The 20,210-nt window shown below is 46.7% G+C and overlaps 2 protein-coding genes across 2 annotated transcripts in view; both read left to right on the forward strand.

Moving 5' to 3' along the window:
• Positions 1-6,552: 6,552 nt before the first annotated feature.
• LOC127859619 (threonine-rich protein-like) lies at positions 6,553-15,223 on the forward strand (the record flags this gene model as incomplete). Its single annotated transcript, XM_052397122.1, has 4 exons — positions 6,553-6,645; positions 9,766-10,110; positions 12,125-12,146; positions 15,072-15,223. Coding segments are annotated over 4 exons (612 nt in total), but the record flags the coding sequence as incomplete, so codon positions are not given.
• Positions 15,224-17,128: 1,905 nt separating this feature from the next.
• The window catches only part of LOC127859620 (uncharacterized), a 29,307-nt gene continuing 26,225 nt past the window's right edge, over positions 17,129-20,210 (forward strand). Inside the window, exons 1-3 of the mRNA XM_052397123.1 lie at positions 17,129-17,353; positions 18,620-19,799; positions 19,995-20,122. Coding sequence (XP_052253083.1) covers positions 17,129-17,353; positions 18,620-19,799; positions 19,995-20,122 — 1,533 coding nt within the window. The remainder of the gene's footprint in view (positions 17,354-18,619; positions 19,800-19,994; positions 20,123-20,210) is intronic.

A 20,210-nucleotide genomic window follows, 5' to 3' on the forward strand; every position in this document is an offset into this window, starting at 1 on the left:
CCAACCACAACTGAGGCTCTAACAACTACTGAGGCTCCAACAACTACTGAGGTTCCAACAACTACTGAGGCTCCAACAACTACTGAGGCTCTAACAACTACTGAGGCTCCAACCACAATAATTGAGCCTCTAACAAAAACTGAGGGTCCAACAACTACTGAGGTTCCAACAACTACTGAGATTCTAACAACTTCTGAGGCTCAAACCACAACTGAGGCTCCAACCACTACTGAGGCTCAAACAACTACTGAGGTTTTAACAACTACTGAGGCTCAAACAACTACTGAGGCTCAAACCACAACTGAGGCTCCAACCACTACTGAGGCTCCAACCACTACTGAGGCTCTAACAACTATTGAGGCTCCAACCACTACTGAAGCTCTTACAACAACTTACGTTCCAACAACTACTGAGACTCTAACCACCACTGAGGCTCTCACAACTACTGAGGCTCCAACAACTACTGACACTCTAACCACTACTGAGGCTCCAACAACTACTGAGGCTCCAACAACTACTGAGGCTATAACAACTACTGAGGCTCTAACAATTTCTGAGGCTCTAACAACTACTGAGGCTCTTACAACTACTGAGGCTCCAACCACAACTGAGGCTCTAACAACTACTGAGGCTCCAACAACTACTGAGGTTCCAACAACTACTGAGGCTCCAATAACTACTGAGGCTCTAACAACTACTGAGGCTCCAACCACAATAATTGAGACTCTAACAACAACTGAGGCTCCAACAACTACTGAGGTTCCAACAACTACTGGGACTCTAACAACTTCTGAGGCTCAAACCACAACTGAGGCTCCAACCACTACTGAGGCTCAAACAACTAATGAGGTTTTAACAACTACTGAGACTCTAACAACTACTGAGGCTCCTACCACTACTGAAGCTCTTACAACTACTTACGTTCCAACAACTTCTGAGGCCCCAACAACTACTGAGGCTCCAACCACTACTGAGGCTCTAACAACTACTGAGGCTCCAACAACTACTGAGGCTCCAACAACTACTGAGGCTCTTACAACTACTAAGGCTTCAACAACTACTGACACTCTATCCACTACTGAGGCTCCAACAACTACTGAAGCTCCAACCACTACTGATTCTCTAACAACTACTGAGGCTCCAACAAATACAGAGGCTCCAACAACTACTGAGGCTCCAACAACTACTGAGGCTCCAACAACTACTGAGGTTCAAACAACTACTGAGGCTCCAACAACTACTGAGGCTCTAACAACTACTGAGGCTCCAACCACAATAATTATGCCTCTAACAACTACTGAGGCTCCAACAACTACTGAGGTTCCAACAACTACTGAGACTCTAACAACTACTGAGGCTCAAACCACAACTGAGGCTCCAACCACTAATGAGGCTCCAACCACTACTGAGGCTCTAACAACTATTGAGGCTCCAACCACTACTGAAGCTCTTACAACTACTGAGGCTCCAACAACTAATGAGACTCTAACCACCACTGAGGCTCTCACAACTACTGAGGCTCCAACAACTACTGACACTCTAACCACTACTGAGGCTCCAACAACTACTGAGGCTCCAACAACTACTGAGGCTCTAACAACTACTCAGGCTCCAACCACAACTGAGACTCTAACCACCACTGAGGCTCCAACAACTACTGAGGCTCCAACTACTACTGAGGCTCCAACAACTACTGAGGCTCAAACCACAACTGAGGCTCCAACCACTAACGAGGCTCCAACAACTACTGAGGCTCTAACAACTACTGAGGCTCCAACCACTACTGAAGCACTAACAACTACTGAGGCTCTTACAACTACTGACGTTCCAACAACTACTGAGGCTCCAACAACTACTGAGGCTTTAACAACTTCTGAGGTTCTAACGAATACTGAGTCTCTAACAACTACTGAGCCTCCAATCACAAGTGACGCTCTAACAACTACTGAGGCTCCAACAACTGCTGAGGCTCCAACAACTACTGAGGCTCTTACAACAACTGAGGCTCCAACAACTACTGAGGCTCTAACAACTACTGAGGCTCCAACAACTACTGAGACTCCAACAACTACTGACACTCTAACCACTTCTGAGGCTCCAACAACTAATGATGCTCTTACAACTACTGAGGCTCCAACAACTACTGAGGCTATAACAACTACTGAGGCTCTAACAACTTCTGAGGCTCTAACAACTACTGAGGCTCTTACAACTACTGAGGCTCAAACCACAACTGAGGCTCTAACAACTACTGAGGCTCCAACAACTACTGAGGTTCCAACAACTACTGAGGCTCCAACAACTACTGAGGCTCTAACAACTACTGAGGCTCCAACCACAATAATTGAGCCTCTAACAACAACTGAGGCTCCAACAACTACTGAGGTTCAAACAACAACTGAGACTCTAACAACTTCTGAGGCTCAAACCACAACTGATGCTCCAACCACTACTGAGGCTCAAACAACTACTGAGGTTTTAACAACTACTGAGACTCTAACAACTACTGAGGCTCAAACCACAACTGAGGCTCCAACCACTACTGAGGCTCCAACCACTACTGAGGCTCTAACAACTATTGAGGCTCCAACCACTACTGAAGCTCTTACAACTACTTACGTTCCAACAACTACTGGGATTCTAACCACCACTGAGGCTCTCACAGCTACTGAGGCTCCAACAACTACTGACACTCTAACCACTACTGAGGCTCCAACAACTACTGAGGCTCCAACAACTACTGAGGCTCTAACAACTATTCAGGCTCCAACCACAACTGAGGCTCTAACAACTACTGAGGCTCCAACGACAATTGAGGTTCCGACAACTACTGAGACTCTAACCACCACTGAGGCTCCTACAACTACTGAGGCTCCAACTACTACTGAGGCTCCAACAACTACTGAGGCTCAAACCACTACTGAAGCTCTTACAACTACTTACGTTCCAACAACTACTGGGATTCTAACCACCACTGAGGCTCTCACAGCTACTGAGGCTCCAACAACTACTGACACTCTAACCACTACTGAGGCTCCAACAACTACTGAGGCTCCAACAACTACTGAGGCTCTAACAACTATTCAGGCTCCAACCACAACTGAGGCTCTAACAACTACTGAGGCTCCAACGACAATTGAGGTTCCAACAACTACTGAGACTCTAACCACCACTGAGGCTCCTACAACTACTGAGGCTCTAACAACTACTGAGGCTCCAACAACTACTGAGACTCCAACAACTACTGACACTCTAACCACTTCTGAGGCTCCAACAACTAATGATGCTCTTACAACTACTGAGGCTCCAACAACTACTGAGGCTATAACAACTACTGAGGCTCTTACAACTTCTGAGGCTCTAACAACTACTGAGGCTCTTACAACTACTGAGGCTCAAACCACAACTGAGGCTCTAACAACTACTGATGCTCCAACAACTACTGAGGTTCCAACAACTACTGAGGCTCCAACAACTACTGAGGCTCTAACAACTACTGAGGCTCCAACCACAATAATTGAGCCTCTAACAACAACTGAGGCTCCAACAACTACTGAGGTTCCAACAACAACTGAGACTCTAACAACTTCTGAGGCTCAAACCACAACTGATGCTCCAACCACTACTGAGGCTCAAACAACTACTGAGGTTTTAACAACTACTGAGACTCTAACAACTACTGAGGCTCAAACCACAACTGAGGCTCCAACCACTACTGAGGCTCCAACCACTACTGAGGCTCTAACAACTATTGAGGCTCCAACCACTACTGAAGCTCTTACAACTACTTACGTTCCAACAACTACTGGGATTCTAACCACCACTGAGGCTCTCACAGCTACTGAGGCTCCAACAACTACTGACACTCTAACCACTACTGAGGCTCCAACAACTACTGAGGCTCCAACAACTGCTGAGGCTCTAACAACTATTCAGGCTCCAACCACAACTGAGGCTCTAACAACTACTGAGGCTCCAACGACAATTGAGGTTCCAACAACTACTGAGACTCTAACCACCACTGAGGCTCCTACAACTACTGAGGCTCCAACTACTACTGAGGCTCCAACAACTACTGATGCTCAAACCACAACTGAGGCTCCAACCACTAACGAGGCTCCAACAACTTCTGAGGCTCTAACAACTACTGAGGCTCCAACCACTATTGAAGCTCTAACAACTACTGAGGCTCTTACAACTACTGACGTTCCAACAACTACTGAGGCTCCAACCACTACTGAGGCTTTAACAACTTCTGAGGCTCCAACGACTACTGAGGCTTTAACAACAACTGAGCTTCAAATCACAACTGACGCTCTAACAACTACTGAGGCTCCAATAACTGCTGAGGCTAAAACAACTACTGAGGCTCTAACAACAACTGAGGCTCCAACAACTACTGAGGCTCTAACAACTACTGAGGCTCCAACAACTACTGAGGCTCCAACAACTACTGACATTCTAACAACTTCTGAGGCTCCAACAACTAATGAGGCTCTTACAACTACTGAGGCTCCAACAAATACTGATGCTATAACAACTACTGAGGCTCTAACAACTTCTGAGGCTCTAACAACTACTGAGGATCTTACAACTACTGAGGCTCCAACCACAACTGCGGCTCTAACAACTACTGAGGCTCCAACAACTACTGAGGTTCCAACAACTACTGAGGCTCCAACAACTACTGAGGCTCTAACAACTACTGAGGCTCCAACCACAATTATTGAGCCTCTAACAACAACTGAGGCTCCGACAACTACTGAGGTTCCAACAACTACTGAGACTCTCACAACTTCTGAGGCTCAAACCCCAACTGAGGCTTCAACCACTACTGAGGCTCAAACAACTACTGAGGTTTTAACAACTACTGAGGCTCCAACCACTACTGAAGCTCTTACAACTACTTACGTTCCAACAACTTCTGAGGCTCCAACAACTACTGAGGCTCCAACCACTACTGAGGCTCTAACAACTACTGAGGCTCCAACAACTACTGAGGCTCCAACAACTACTGAGGCTCTAACAACTACTGAGGCTCTAACAACTACTGAGGCTCCAACAACTACTGACACTCTATCCACTACTGAGGCTCCAACAACTACTGAGGCTCCAACCACTACTGATTCTCTAACAACTACTGAGTCTCCAACAACTACAGAGGCTCCAACACCTACTGAGGCTCCAACAACTACTGAGGCTCCAACAACTACTGAGGTTCAAACAACTACTGAGGCTCCAACAACTACTGAGGCTCTAACAACTACTGAGGCTCCAACCACAAAAATTGAGCCTCTAACAACTACTGAGGCTCCAACAACAACTGAGGTTCCAACAACTACTGAGACTCTAACAACTACTGAGGCTCAAACCACAACTAAGGCTCCAACCACTACTGAGGCTCCAACCACTACTGAGGCTCTAACATCTATTGAGGCTCCAACCACTACTGAAGCTCTTACAACTACTGAGGCTCCAACAACTACTGAGACTCTAACCACCACTGAGGCTCTCACAACTACTGAGGCTCCAACAACTACTGACACTCTAACCACTACTGAGGCTCCAACAACTACTGAGGCTCCAACAACTACTGAGGCTCTAACAACTACTCAGGCTCCAACCACAACTGAGGCTCTAACAACTACTGAGGCTCCAACAACTACTGAGGCTCCAACAACTACTGAGGTTCAAACAACTACTGAGGCTCCAACAACTACTGAGGCTCTAACAACTACTGAGGCTCCAACCACAATAATTGAGCCTCTAACAACTACTGAGGCTCCAACAACTACTGAGGTTCCAACAACTACTGAGACTCTAACAACTACTGAGGCTCAAACCACAACTGAGGCTCCAACCACTACTGATGCTCCAACCACTACTGAGGCTCTAACAACTATTGAGGCTCCAACCACTGCTGAAGCTCTTACAACTACTGAGGCCCCAACAACTACTGAGACTCTAACAACCACTGAGGCTCTCACAACTACTGAGGCTCCAACAACTACTGACACTCTAACCACTACTGAGGCTCCAACAACTACTGAGGCTCCAACAACTACTGAGGCTCTAACAACTACTCAGGCTCCAACCACAACTGAGGATCTAACAACTACTGAGGCTCCAACGACAATTGAAGTTCTAACAACTACTGAGACTCTAACCACCACTGAGGCTCCAACAACTACTGAGGCTCCAACTACTACTGAGGCTCCAACAACTACTGAGGCTCAAATCACAACTGATGCTCCAACCACTAACGAGGCTCCAACAACTACTGAGGCTCTAACAACTACTGAGGCTCCAACCACTACTGAAGCACTAACAGCTACTGAGGCTCTTACAACTACTGACGTTCCAACAACTACTGAGGCTCCAACCACTACTGAGGCTTTAACAACTTCTGAGGTTCTAACGACTACTGAGGCTCTAACAACTACTGAGCCTCCAATCACAAGTGACGCTCTAACAACTACTGAGGCTCCAACAACTGCTGAGGCTCCAACAACTACTGAGGCTCTTACAACAACTGAGGCTCCATCAACTACTGAGGCTCTAACAACTACTGAGGCTCCAACATCTACTGAGGCTACAACAACTACTGACACTCTAACCACTTCTGAGGCTCCAACAACTAATGAGGCTCTTACAACTACTGAGGCTCCAACAACTACTGAGGCTATAACAACTACTGAGGCTCTAACAACTTCTGAGGCTCTAACAACTACTGAGGCTCTTACAACTACTGAGGCTCCAACCACAACTGAGGCTCTTACAACTACTGAGGCTCCAACAACTACTGAGGTTCCAACAACTACTGAGACTCTAACAACTACTGAGGCTCTAACAACTACTGAGGCTCCAACCACAATAATTGAGCCTCCAACAACAACTGAGGCTCCAACAACTACTGAGGTTCCAACAACTACTGAGACTCTAACAACTTCTGAGGCTCAAACCACAACTGAGGCTCCAACCACTACTGAGGCTCAAACAACTACTGAGGTTTTAACAACTACTGAGACTCTAACAACTACTGAGGCTCAAACCACAACTGAGGCTCCAACCACTACTGAGGCTCCAACCACTACTGAGGCTCTAACAACTATTGAGGCTCCAACCACTACTGAAGCTCTTACAACTACTTACGTTCCAACAACTACTGGGACTCTAACCACCACTGAGGCTCTCACAACTACTGAGGCTCCAACAACTACTGACTCTCTAACCACTACTGAGGCTCCAACAACTACTGAGGCTCCAACAACTACTGAGGCTCTAACAACTATTCAGGCTCCAACCACAACTGAGGCTCTAACAACTACTGAAGCTCCAACCACAATTGATGTTCCAGCAACTACTGAGACTCTAACCACCACTGAGGCTCCTACAACTACTGAGGCTCCAACTACTACTGAGGCTCCAACAACTACTGAGGCTCAAACCACAACTGAGGCTCCAACCACTAACGAGGCTCGAACAACTACGGAGGCTCTAACAACTACTGAGGCTCCAACCACTATTGAAGCTCTAACAACTACTGAGGCTCTTACAACTACTGACGTTCCAACAACTACTGAGGCTCCAACCACTACTGAGGCTTTAACAACTTCTGAGGCTCCAACGACTACTGAGGCTTTAACAACTACTGAGCCTCCAATCACAACTGACGCTCTAACAACTACTGAGGCTCCAACAACTGCTCAGGCTCCAACAACTACTGAGGCTCTTACAACAACTGAGGCTCCAACAACTACTGAGGCTCTAACAACTACTGAGGCTCCAACAACTACTGAGGCTCTAACAACTACTGAGGCTCTAACAACTACTGAGGCTCCAACAACTACTGACACTCTATCCACTACTGTGGCTCCAACAACTACTGAGGCTCCAAACACTACTGATTCTCTAACAACTACTGAGGCTCCAACAACTACAGAGGCTCCAACAACTACTGAGGCTCCAACAACTACTGAGGCTCTTACAACAACTGAGGCTCCAACAACTACTAAGGCTCAAACAACTACTGAGGCTTTAACAACTACTGAGGCTCTTACAACTACTGAGGCTCCAACCACAACTGAGGCTCTAACAACTACTGAGGCTCCAACAACTACTGAGGTTCCAACAACTACTGAGGTTCCAACAATTACTGAGGCTCTAACAACTACTGAGGCTCCAACAACAATAATTGAGCCTCTAACAACAACTGAGGCTCCAACAACTACTGAGGTTCCAACAACTACTGAGACTCTAACAACTTCTGAGGCTCAAACCACACTTTTGGCTCCTACCACTACTGAGGCTCAAACAACTACTGAGGTTTTAACAACTACTGAGGCTCCAACCACTACTGAAGCTCTTACAACTACTTACGTTCCAACAACTTCTGAGGCTCCAACAACTACTGAGGCTCCAACCACTACTGAGGCTCTAACAACTACTGAGGCTCCAACAACTACTGAGGCTCCAACAACTACTGAGGCTCTAACAACTACTGAGGCTCTAACAACTACTGAGGCTCCAACAACTACTGACACTCTATCCACTACTGTGGCTCCAACAAGTACTGAGGCTCCAAACACTACTGATTCTCTAACAAATACTGAGGCTCCAACAACTACTGAGGCTCCAACAACTACTGAGGCTCCAACAACTACTGAGGTTCAAACAACTACTGAGGCTCCAACAACTACTGATGCTCTAACAACTACTGAGGCTCCAACCACAATAATTGAGCCTCTAACAACTACTGAGGCTCCAACAACTACTGAGGTTCCAACAACTACTGAGACTCTAACAACTACTGACGCTCAAACCACAACTGAGGCTCTCACAACTACTGAGGCTCTAACAGCTACTGACACTCTTACCACTACTGAGGCTCCAACAACAACTGAGGCTCAAACAACTACTGAGGCTCAAACCACAACTGAGGCTCCAACCACTAACGAGGCTCTAACAACTACGGAGGCTCTAACAACTACTGAGGCTCCAACCACTATTGAAGCTCTTACAACTACTGAGGCTTTAACCACAACTGATGCTCCAACAACTTCTGAGACTCCAACAACTACTGAGGCTCCAACCACTAGTGAGGCTCCAACAACTACTGAGGCTCCAACAACTACTGAGGCTCTAACCATCACTGAGGCTCTAACCACTACTGAGGCTCCAACAACTACTGAGGCTCCAACCACAACTGAGGCTCTAACAACTACTGAGGCTCCAACAACTACTGAGGTTCCAACAACTACTGAGGCTCCAACCACAACTGAGGCTCTAGCAACTACAGAGGCTCCAACCACTACTGAAGCTCCAACCACTACTGAAGCTCTTACAACTACTGAGGCTCCAACAACTACTGAGGCTCTAACCACCACTGAGGCTCTCACAACTACTGAGGCTCTAACAGCTACTGACACTCTAACCACTACTGAGGCTCCAACAACAACTGAGGCTCCAACAACTACTGAGGCTCAAACCACAACTGAGGCTCCAACCACTAACGAGGCTCTAACAACTACGGAGGCTCTAACAACTACTGAGGCTCCAACCACTATTGAAGCTCTAACAACTACTGAGGCTTTAACCACAACTGATGCTCCTACAACTACTGAGACTCCAACAACTACTGAGGCTCCAACCACTACTGAGGCTCCAACAACTACTGAGGCTCCAACAACTACTGAGGCTCTAACCATCACTGAGGCTCTAACCACTACTGAGGCTCCAACAACTACTGAGGCTCCAACCACTACTGAGGCTCTAACAACTACTGAGGCTCCAACCACTACTGAGGCTTTAACAACTACTGAGGCTCTTACAACTACTGACGTTCCAACAACTACTGAGGCTCCAACCACTACTGAGGCTTTAATAACTACTGAGGCTCCAACGACTACTGAGGCTCCAACCACTACTGAAGCTCTAACAACTACTGAGGCTACAACAACTGCTGAGGATCCAACAACTACTGAGGCTCTTACAACTACTGAGGCTCCAACAACTACTGAGGCTCTAACAACTACTGAGGCTCCAACAACTACTGAGGCTCCAACAACTACTGACACTCTAACCACTTCTGAGGCTCCAACAACTAATGAGGCTCTTACAACTACTGAGGCTCAAACCACAACTGAGGCTCCAACCACTAACGAGGCTCTAACAACTACGGAGGCTCTAACAACTACTGAGGCTCCAACCACTATTGAAGCTCTAACAACTACTGAGGCTTTAACCACAACTGATGCTCCAACAACTACTGAGACTCCAACAACTACTGAGGCTCCAACCACTACTGAGGCTCCAACAACTACTGAGGCTCCAACAACTACTGAGGCTCTAACCATCACTGAGGCTCTAACCACTACTGAGGCTCCAACAACTACTGAGGCTCCAACCACTACTGAGGCTCTAACAACTACTGAGGCTCCAACCACTACTGAGGCTTTAACAACTACTGAGGCTCTTACAACTACTGACGTTCCAACAACTACTGAGGCTCCAACCACTACTGAGGCTTTAATAACTACTGAGGCTCCAACGACTACTGAGGCTCCAACCACTACTGAAGCTCTAACAACTACTGAGGCTACAACAACTGCTGAGGATCCAACAACTACTGAGGCTCTTACAACTACTGAGGCTCCAACAACTACTGAGGCTCTAACAACTACTGAGGCTCCAACAACTACTGAGGCTCCAACAACTACTGACACTCTAACCACTTCTGAGGCTCCAACAACTAATGAGGCTCTTACAACTACTGAGGCTCCATCAACTACTGAGGCTATAACAACTACTGAGGCTCTAACAACTTCTGAGGCTCTAACAACTACTGAGGCTCTTACAACTACTGAGGCTCCAACCACAACTGAGGCTCTAACAACTACTGAGGCTCCAACAACTACTGAGGTTCCAACAACTACTGAGACTCCAACAACTACTGAGGCTCTAACAACTACTTTGGCTCCAACCACAATAATTGAGCCTTTAACAACTACTGAGGCTCCAACAAATACTGAGGTTCCAACAACTACTGAGACTCTAACAACTTCTGAGGCTCAAACCACAACTGAGGCTCCAACCACTACTAAGGCTCAAACAACTACTGAGGTTCTAACAACTACTGAGGCTCCAACCACTACTGAAGCTCTTACAACTACTTACGTTCCAACAACTTCTGAGGCTCCAACAACTACTGAGGCTCCAACCACTACTGAGGCTCTAACAACTACTGAGGCTCCAACAACTACTGAGGCTCCAACAACTACTGAGGCTCCAAAAACTACTGACACTCTAACAACTACTGTGGCTCAAACAACTACTGAGGCTCCAACAACTACTGAGGCTCTTACAACTACTGAGGCTCCAACAACTACTGACACTCTAACCACTACTGATTCTCCAACAACTACTGAGGCTCCAACAACGACTGATGCTTTTACAACTACTGAGGCTCCAACAACTACTGAGGCTCTAACCAACTACTGAGGCTTTAACCACAACTGATGCTCCAACAACTACTGAGACTCCAACAACTACTGAGGCTCCAACCACTATTGAAGCTCTAACAACTACTGAGGCTTTAACCACAACTGATGCTCCTACAACTACTGAGACTCCAACAACTACTGAGGCTCCAACCACTACTGAGGCTCCAACAACTACTGAGGCTCCAACAACTACTGAGGCTCTAACCATCACTGAGGCTCTAACCACTACTGAGGCTCCAACAACTACTGAGGCTCCAACCACTACTGAGGCTCTAACAACTACTGAGGCTCCAACCACTACTGAGGCTTTAACAACTACTGAGGCTCTTACAACTACTGACGTTCCAACAACTACTGAGGCTCCAACCACTACTGAGGCTTTAATAACTACTGAGGCTCCAACGACTACTGAGGCTCCAACCACTACTGAAGCTCTAACAACTACTGAGGCTACAACAACTGCTGAGGATCCAACAACTACTGAGGCTCTTACAACTACTGAGGCTCCAACAACTACTGAGGCTCTAACAACTACTGAGGCTCCAACAACTACTGAGGCTCCAACAACTACTGACACTCTAACCACTTCTGAGGCTCCAACAACTAATGAGGCTCTTACAACTACTGAGGCTCAAACCACAACTGAGGCTCCAACCACTAACGAGGCTCTAACAACTACGGAGGCTCTAACAACTACTGAGGCTCCAACCACTATTGAAGCTCTAACAACTACTGAGGCTTTAACCACAACTGATGCTCCAACAACTACTGAGACTCCAACAACTACTGAGGCTCCAACCACTACTGAGGCTCCAACAACTACTGAGGCTCCAACAACTACTGAGGCTCTAACCATCACTGAGGCTCTAACCACTACTGAGGCTCCAACAACTACTGAGGCTCCAACCACTACTGAGGCTCTAACAACTACTGAGGCTCCAACCACTACTGAGGCTTTAACAACTACTGAGGCTCTTACAACTACTGACGTTCCAACAACTACTGAGGCTCCAACCACTACTGAGGCTTTAATAACTACTGAGGCTCCAACGACTACTGAGGCTCCAACCACTACTGAAGCTCTAACAACTACTGAGGCTACAACAACTGCTGAGGATCCAACAACTACTGAGGCTCTTACAACTACTGAGGCTCCAACAACTACTGAGGCTCTAACAACTACTGAGGCTCCAACAACTACTGAGGCTCCAACAACTACTGACACTCTAACCACTTCTGAGGCTCCAACAACTAATGAGGCTCTTACAACTACTGAGGCTCCATCAACTACTGAGGCTATAACAACTACTGAGGCTCTAACAACTTCTGAGGCTCTAACAACTACTGAGGCTCTTACAACTACTGAGGCTCCAACCACAACTGAGGCTCTAACAACTACTGAGGCTCCAACAACTACTGAGGTTCCAACAACTACTGAGACTCCAACAACTACTGAGGCTCTAACAACTACTTTGGCTCCAACCACAATAATTGAGCCTTTAACAACTACTGAGGCTCCAACAAATACTGAGGTTCCAACAACTACTGAGACTCTAACAACTTCTGAGGCTCAAACCACAACTGAGGCTCCAACCACTACTAAGGCTCAAACAACTACTGAGGTTCTAACAACTACTGAGGCTCCAACCACTACTGAAGCTCTTACAACTACTTACGTTCCAACAACTTCTGAGGCTCCAACAACTACTGAGGCTCCAACCACTACTGAGGCTCTAACAACTACTGAGGCTCCAACAACTACTGAGGCTCCAACAACTACTGAGGCTCCAAAAACTACTGACACTCTAACAACTACTGTGGCTCAAACAACTACTGAGGCTCCAACAACTACTGAGGCTCTTACAACTACTGAGGCTCCAACAACTACTGACACTCTAACCACTACTGAGGCTCCAACAACTACTGAGGCTCCAACAACGACTGATGCTTTTACAACTACTGAGGCTCCAACAACTACTGAGGCTCTACCAACTACTGAGGCTTTAACCACAACTGATGCTCCAACAACTACTGAGACTCCAACAACTACTGAGGCTCCAACAACTACTATGGCTCCAACAAGGACTGATGCTTTTACAACTTCTGAGGCTCCAACAACTACTAAGGTTCCAACCACTACTGATGCTCTAACAACTACTGAGGCTCCAACCATTACTGAGGTTCATACAACTACTGAGGCTCTTACAACTACTGAGGCTCCAACAACTACTTACACTCTAACCACTACTGAGGCTCCAACAACTACTGAGGCTTCAACGACAATTGAGGTTCCAACAACTACTGAGGCTCAAACCACAACTGAGGCTCCAACCACTACTGAGGCTCCAACAACTACTGAGGCAATAACAACCACTGAGGCTCCAACCACTACTGAAGCTCTAACAACTACTGAGGCTCTTACAACTACTGACGTTCCAACAACTACTGAGGCTCCAACCACTACTGAGGCTTTTACAACTACTGAGGCTCCAACGACTACTGAGGCTCCAACCACTACTAAAGCTCTAACAACTACTGAGGCTCTTACAACTACTGACGTTCCAACAACTACTGAGGCTCCAACCACTACTGAGGCTTTAACAACTACTGAGGCTCCAACGACTACTGAGGCTCTAACAACTACTGAGGCTCCAATTACAACTGAGACTCTAACAACTACTGAGGTTCCAACAACTACTGAGGCTCTAACAACTACTGAGGCTGCAACAACTACTGAGGCTCCAACAACTACTGACACTCTAACCACTACTGAGGCGCCAACAACTACTGAGGCTCTTACAACTACTGAGGCTCCAGCAACTACTGAGGCTATAACAACTACTGAGGCTCTAACAACTACTGAGGCTCCAACAACTACTGAAGCTCTTACAACTACTGAGGCTCCAACCACAACTGAGGCTCTAACAACTACAGAGGCTCCAACCACTACTGAAGCTCTTACAACTACTTACGTTCCAACAACTACGGAGGCTCCAACAACTACTGAGGCTCCAACCACTACTGAGGCTCCAACAACTACTGAGGCTCCAACAACTACTGAGGCTCTAACCATCACTGAGGCTCTAACCACTACTGAGGCTCCAACAACTACTGAGGCTCCAACCACTACTGAGGCTCCAACAACTACTGAGGCTCCAACCACTACTGAGGCTTTAACAACTACTGAGGCTCCAACGACTACTGAGGCTCCAACCACCACTGAAGCTCTAACAACTACTGAGGCTCTTACAACTACTGACGTTCCAACAACTACTGAGGCTCCAACCACTACTGAGGCTTTTACAACTACTGAGGCTCCAACGACTACTGAGGCTCCAACCACTACTAAAGCTCTAACAACTACTGAGGCTCTTACAACTACTGACGTTCCAACAACTACTGAGGCTCCAACCACTACTGAGGCTTTATCAACTACTGAGGCTCCAACGACTACTGAGGCTCTAACAACTACTGAGGCTCCAATTACAACTGAGACTCTAACAACCACTGAGGTTCCAACAACTACTGAGGCTCTAACAACTACTGAGGCTGCAACAACTACTGAGGCTCCAACAACTACTGACACTCTAACCACTACTGAGGCGCCAACAACTACTGAGGCTCTTACAACTACTGAGGCTCCAGCAACTACTGAGGCTATAACAACTACTGAGGCTCTAACAACTACTGAGGCTCCAACAACTACTGAAGCTCTTACAACTACTGAGGCTCCAACCACAACTGAGGCTCTAGCAACTACAGAGGCTCCAACCACTACTGAAGCTCTTACAACTACTTACGTTCCAACAACTACTGAGGCTCCAACAACTACTGAGGCTCCAACCACTACTGATGCTCCAACAACTACTGAGGCTCCAACAACTACTGAGGGTCTAACCATCACTGAGGCTCTAACCACTACTGAGGCTCCAACAACTACTGAGGCTCCAACCACTACTGAGGCTCCAACAACTACTGAGGCTCCAACCACTACTGAGGCTTTAACAACTACTGAGGCTCCAACGACTACTGAGGCTCCAACCACCACTGAAGCTCTAACAACTACTGAGGCTCTTACAACTACTGACGTTCCAACACCTACTGAGGCTCCAACCACTACTGAGGCTATAACAACTACTGAGGCTCTAACAACTACTGAGGCTCCAACAACTACTGAAGCTCTTACAACTACTGAGGCTCCAACCACAACTGAGGCTCTAACAACTACACAGGTTCCAACCACTACTGAAGCTCTTACAACTACTTACGTTCCAACAACTACTGAGGCTCCAACAACTACTGAGGCTCCAACCACTACTGAGGCTCCAACAACTACTGAGGCTCAAACAACTACTGAGGCTCTAACCATCACTGAGGCTCTAACCACTACTGAGGCTCCAACAACTACTGAGGCTCCAACCACTACTGAGGCTCCAACAACTACTGAGGCTCCAACCACTACTGAGGCTTTAACAACTACTGAGGCTCCAACGACTACTGAGGCTCCAACCACCACTGAAGCTCTAACAACTACTGAGGCTCTTACAACTACTGACGTTCCAACACCTACTGAGGCTCCAACCACTACTGAGGCTTTAACAACTACTGATGCTCCAACGACTACTGAGGCTCTAACAAATACTGAGGCTCCAATCACAACTGAGGCTCTAACAACTACTGAGGCTCCAACAACTTCTGAGGCTCGTACAACTACTGAGGCTCCAACAACTACTGAGGCTCTAACAACTACTGAGGCTCCAACAACTACTGAGGCTCCAACAACTACAGACACTCTAACCACTACTGAGGCGCCAACAACTACTGAGGCTCTTTCAACTACTAAGGCTCCAAGTACTACTGAGGCTATAACAACTACTGATGCTCTAACAACTACTGAGGCTCCAACAACTACTGAAGCTCTTACAACTACTGAGGCTCCAACTACAACTGAGGCTCTAACAACTACTGAGGCTCCAACCACTACTGAAGCTCTTACAACTACTTACGTTCCAACAACTACTGAGGCTCCAACAACTACTGAGACTCCAACCACTACTGAGGCTCCAACAACTACTGAGGCTCCAACAACTACTGACACTCTAACCATCACTGAGGCTCTAACCACTACTGAGGCTCCAATAACTACTGAGGCTCCAACCACTACTGAGGCTCTAACAACTACTGAGGCTCCAACCACTACTGAGGCTCCAACAACTACTGAGGCTCCAACCACTACTAAGGCTTTAACAGCTACTGAGGCTCCAACAACTACTGAGGCTCCAACAACTACTGAGGCTCCAACAACTACTGAGGCCCCAACAACTACTGAGGCTCCAACAACTTCTGAGGCTCTTACAACTAATGAGGCTTCAACCACAACTGAGGCTCTAACAACTACTGAGGCTCCAACAACTACTGAGGCTCCAACCACTACTGAGGCTTTAACAACTACTGAGGCTCCAACGACTACTGAGGCTCCAACCACCACTGAAGCTCTAACAACTACTGAGGCTCCAACAACTACTGAGGCTCCAACAACTACTGAGGCTCTTACAACTACTGAGTCTTCAACAACAACTGACACTCTAACCTCTACTGAGGCTCCAACAACTACTGAGGCTCCAACTATGACTGATGCTTTTACAACTTCTGAGGCTCCAACAACTACTGAGGCTCTACCAACTACTGAGGCTTTAGCCACAACTGATGCTCCAACAACTTCTGAGGCTCTTACAACTACTGACGTTCCAACACCTACTGAGGCTCCAACCACTACTGAGGCTTTAACAACTACTGATGCTCCAACGACTACTGAGGCTCTAACAAATACTGAGGCTCCAATCACAACTGAGGCTCTAACAACTACTGAGGCTCCAACAACTTCTGAGGCTCTTACAACTACTGAGGCTCCAACAACTACTGAGGCTCTAACAACTACTGAGGCTCCAACAACTACTGAGGCTCCAACAACTACAGACACTCTAACCACTACTGAGGCGCCAACAACTACTGAGGCTCTTTCAACTACTAAGGCTCCAAGTACTACTGAGGCTATAACAACTACTGATGCTCTAACAACTACTGAGGCTCCAACAACTACTGAAGCTCTTACAACTACTGAGGCTCCAACTACAACTGAGGCTCTAACAACTACTGAGGCTCCAACCACTACTGAAGCTCTTACAACTACTTACGTTCCAACAACTACTGAGGCTCCAACAACTACTGAGACTCCAACCACTACTGAGGCTCCAACAACTACTGAGGCTCCAACAACTACTGACACTCTAACCATCACTGAGGCTCTAACCACTACTGAGGCTCCAACAACTACTGAGGCTCCAACCACTACTGAGGCTCTAACAACTACTGAGGCTCCAACCACTACTGAGGCTCCAACAACTACTGAGGCTCCAACCACTTCTAAGGCTTTAACAGCTACTGAGGCTCCAACAACTACTGAGGCTCCAACAACTACTGAGGCTCCAACAACTACTGAGGCCCCAACAACTACTGAGGCTCCAACAACTTCTGAGGCTCTTACAACTAATGAGGCTTCAACCACAACTGAGGCTCTAACAACTACTGAGGCTCCAACAACTACTGAGGCTCCAACAACTACTGACACTCTAACCACTACTGAGGCTCCAACAACTACTAAGGTTCCAACCACTACTGATGCTCTCACAACTACTGAGGCTCCAACAACTACTGAGGCTCCAACAACTACTGAGGCTCTTACAACTACTGAGTCTCCAACAACAACTGACACTCTAACCTCTACTGAGGCTCCAACAACTACTGAGGCTCCAACAATGACTGATGCTTTTACAACTTCTGAGGCTCCAACAACTACTGAGGCTCTACCAACTACTGAGGCTTTAGCCACAACTGATGCTCCAACAACTTCTGAGACTCCAACAACTACTGAGGCTCCAACAACTACAGAGCCTCCAACAACTACTGAGGCTCTTACAAGTACTGAGGCTCCAACCACAACTGAGGCTCTAACAACTACTGAGGCCCCAACAACTACCGAGGCTCCAACAACTAGTGACACTCTAACCACTTCTGAGGCTCCAACAACTACTGAGGCTCCAATCACTACTGAGGCTCTAACAACTACTGAGGCTCCAACCACAACTGAGGCTCCAATAACTTCTGAGGCTCCAACAACTACTGAGGCTCCAACAACTACTGAGGCTCTTACAACTACTGAGGCTCCAACCACAACTGAGGCTCCATCAACTACTGAGGCTCCAACAACTACTGAGGCTCCAACCACAACTGAGGCTCTAACATCTACTGAGGCTCTAACAACTACTGAGGCTCCAACCACAGCTGAGACACCAACCACAACTAAGACTCTGACCACAGCTGAGACTCCAACCACAACTGAGACTCTATCTACAACTGAGACTCCAACCACATCTGAGACAAATGCTACAACTAACGTGCCTATTTCAACTCAGGAACCTACTACAACTGATGTTCTTACTACAACTGAGGCAACTACTATAACAAAGGTACCTACTACAACTGATGTTCCAACTTCAACTCAGGCTGCCACTACAACAGAGGTACCTACTACAACTGATGCTCCTACTTCAACTCATGCTTCTTCTACAACTGAGGTACCTACTACAACTCAGGCTACTACTTCAACTCAAGCTCCTACTTCAACTCAAGCTACTACTATAACAGAGACACCTACTACAACAGAGGTACCTACTCAAGCTCCTACTTCAACTCAAGCTACTACTATAACAGAGACACCTACTACAACACAGGTACCTACTCAAGCTCCTACTTCAACTCAGGCTCCTTCTACAAAAGAGACACCTACTACAACGGAGGTACCTACTACAACTCCGGCTCCTGCTACTTCTACAACAGAGCCACCAACTACAACAAAGGTACTTACTACAACTCAAGCTTTTACTACAACTCAGGCTGCGACTACAACTGATGTACCATCTACAACTCAAGCTACTACTACAACTCAAATTACTACTACAACTCAGGCTCCTACTACAACAGAGACACCTACTACAACAGAAATACATACTACAACTCAAGCTACTACTTCAACTCAGGCTGCCACTGCGATTGAAGTACCTACTACAACTTATGCTACTACTACAACTCAGGCTCCTACTACAACTCAGACCCCTAGTACATCAAGAGCTTCTACTACAACACAAACACCCATTACAACACAAGCATCTACGACTACACAGGTATCTTCTGCAACACAACAACCTACTACAACTGAAGCTCCCGTGATTCAATCGCGTGGTAAGTAGCATTTTGTTAACATTTCACGTATTGTTATGTTATTTACCGTTTTTTAATTGTTTACATGTTCAAATGTGCTTGCGTACAATAGCTAGTTATATATGTGCTTGTATTTATTGTGTTTCTTTTTAATCACATTTATATATATTGTTTTTAATCAATGACACATTTTGGACATTCTCACCCCATATTAAGGCGTCTTTTTGGAGTACGGCATAGCAGCCGGTGATCAGGCCTCACCCGTCTCTGACGATTCATGTTTAGTGCCCATCAATCTTGGATATCGGATACCATTCCGCGGTGTGGGGTACAGACAAATATACGTAAGTGTCTTTCTGTTTTTCAGCAACTCGATAACCGTTCATATGCACACACTTAAATGACAAGAATAAGAGGGTAGACATCAATGCG

This window comes from Dreissena polymorpha, chromosome 15 (assembly GCF_020536995.1).
Source record: "Dreissena polymorpha isolate Duluth1 chromosome 15, UMN_Dpol_1.0, whole genome shotgun sequence".
NCBI classification, from domain to species: Eukaryota; Metazoa; Mollusca; class Bivalvia; order Myida; family Dreissenidae; genus Dreissena; species Dreissena polymorpha.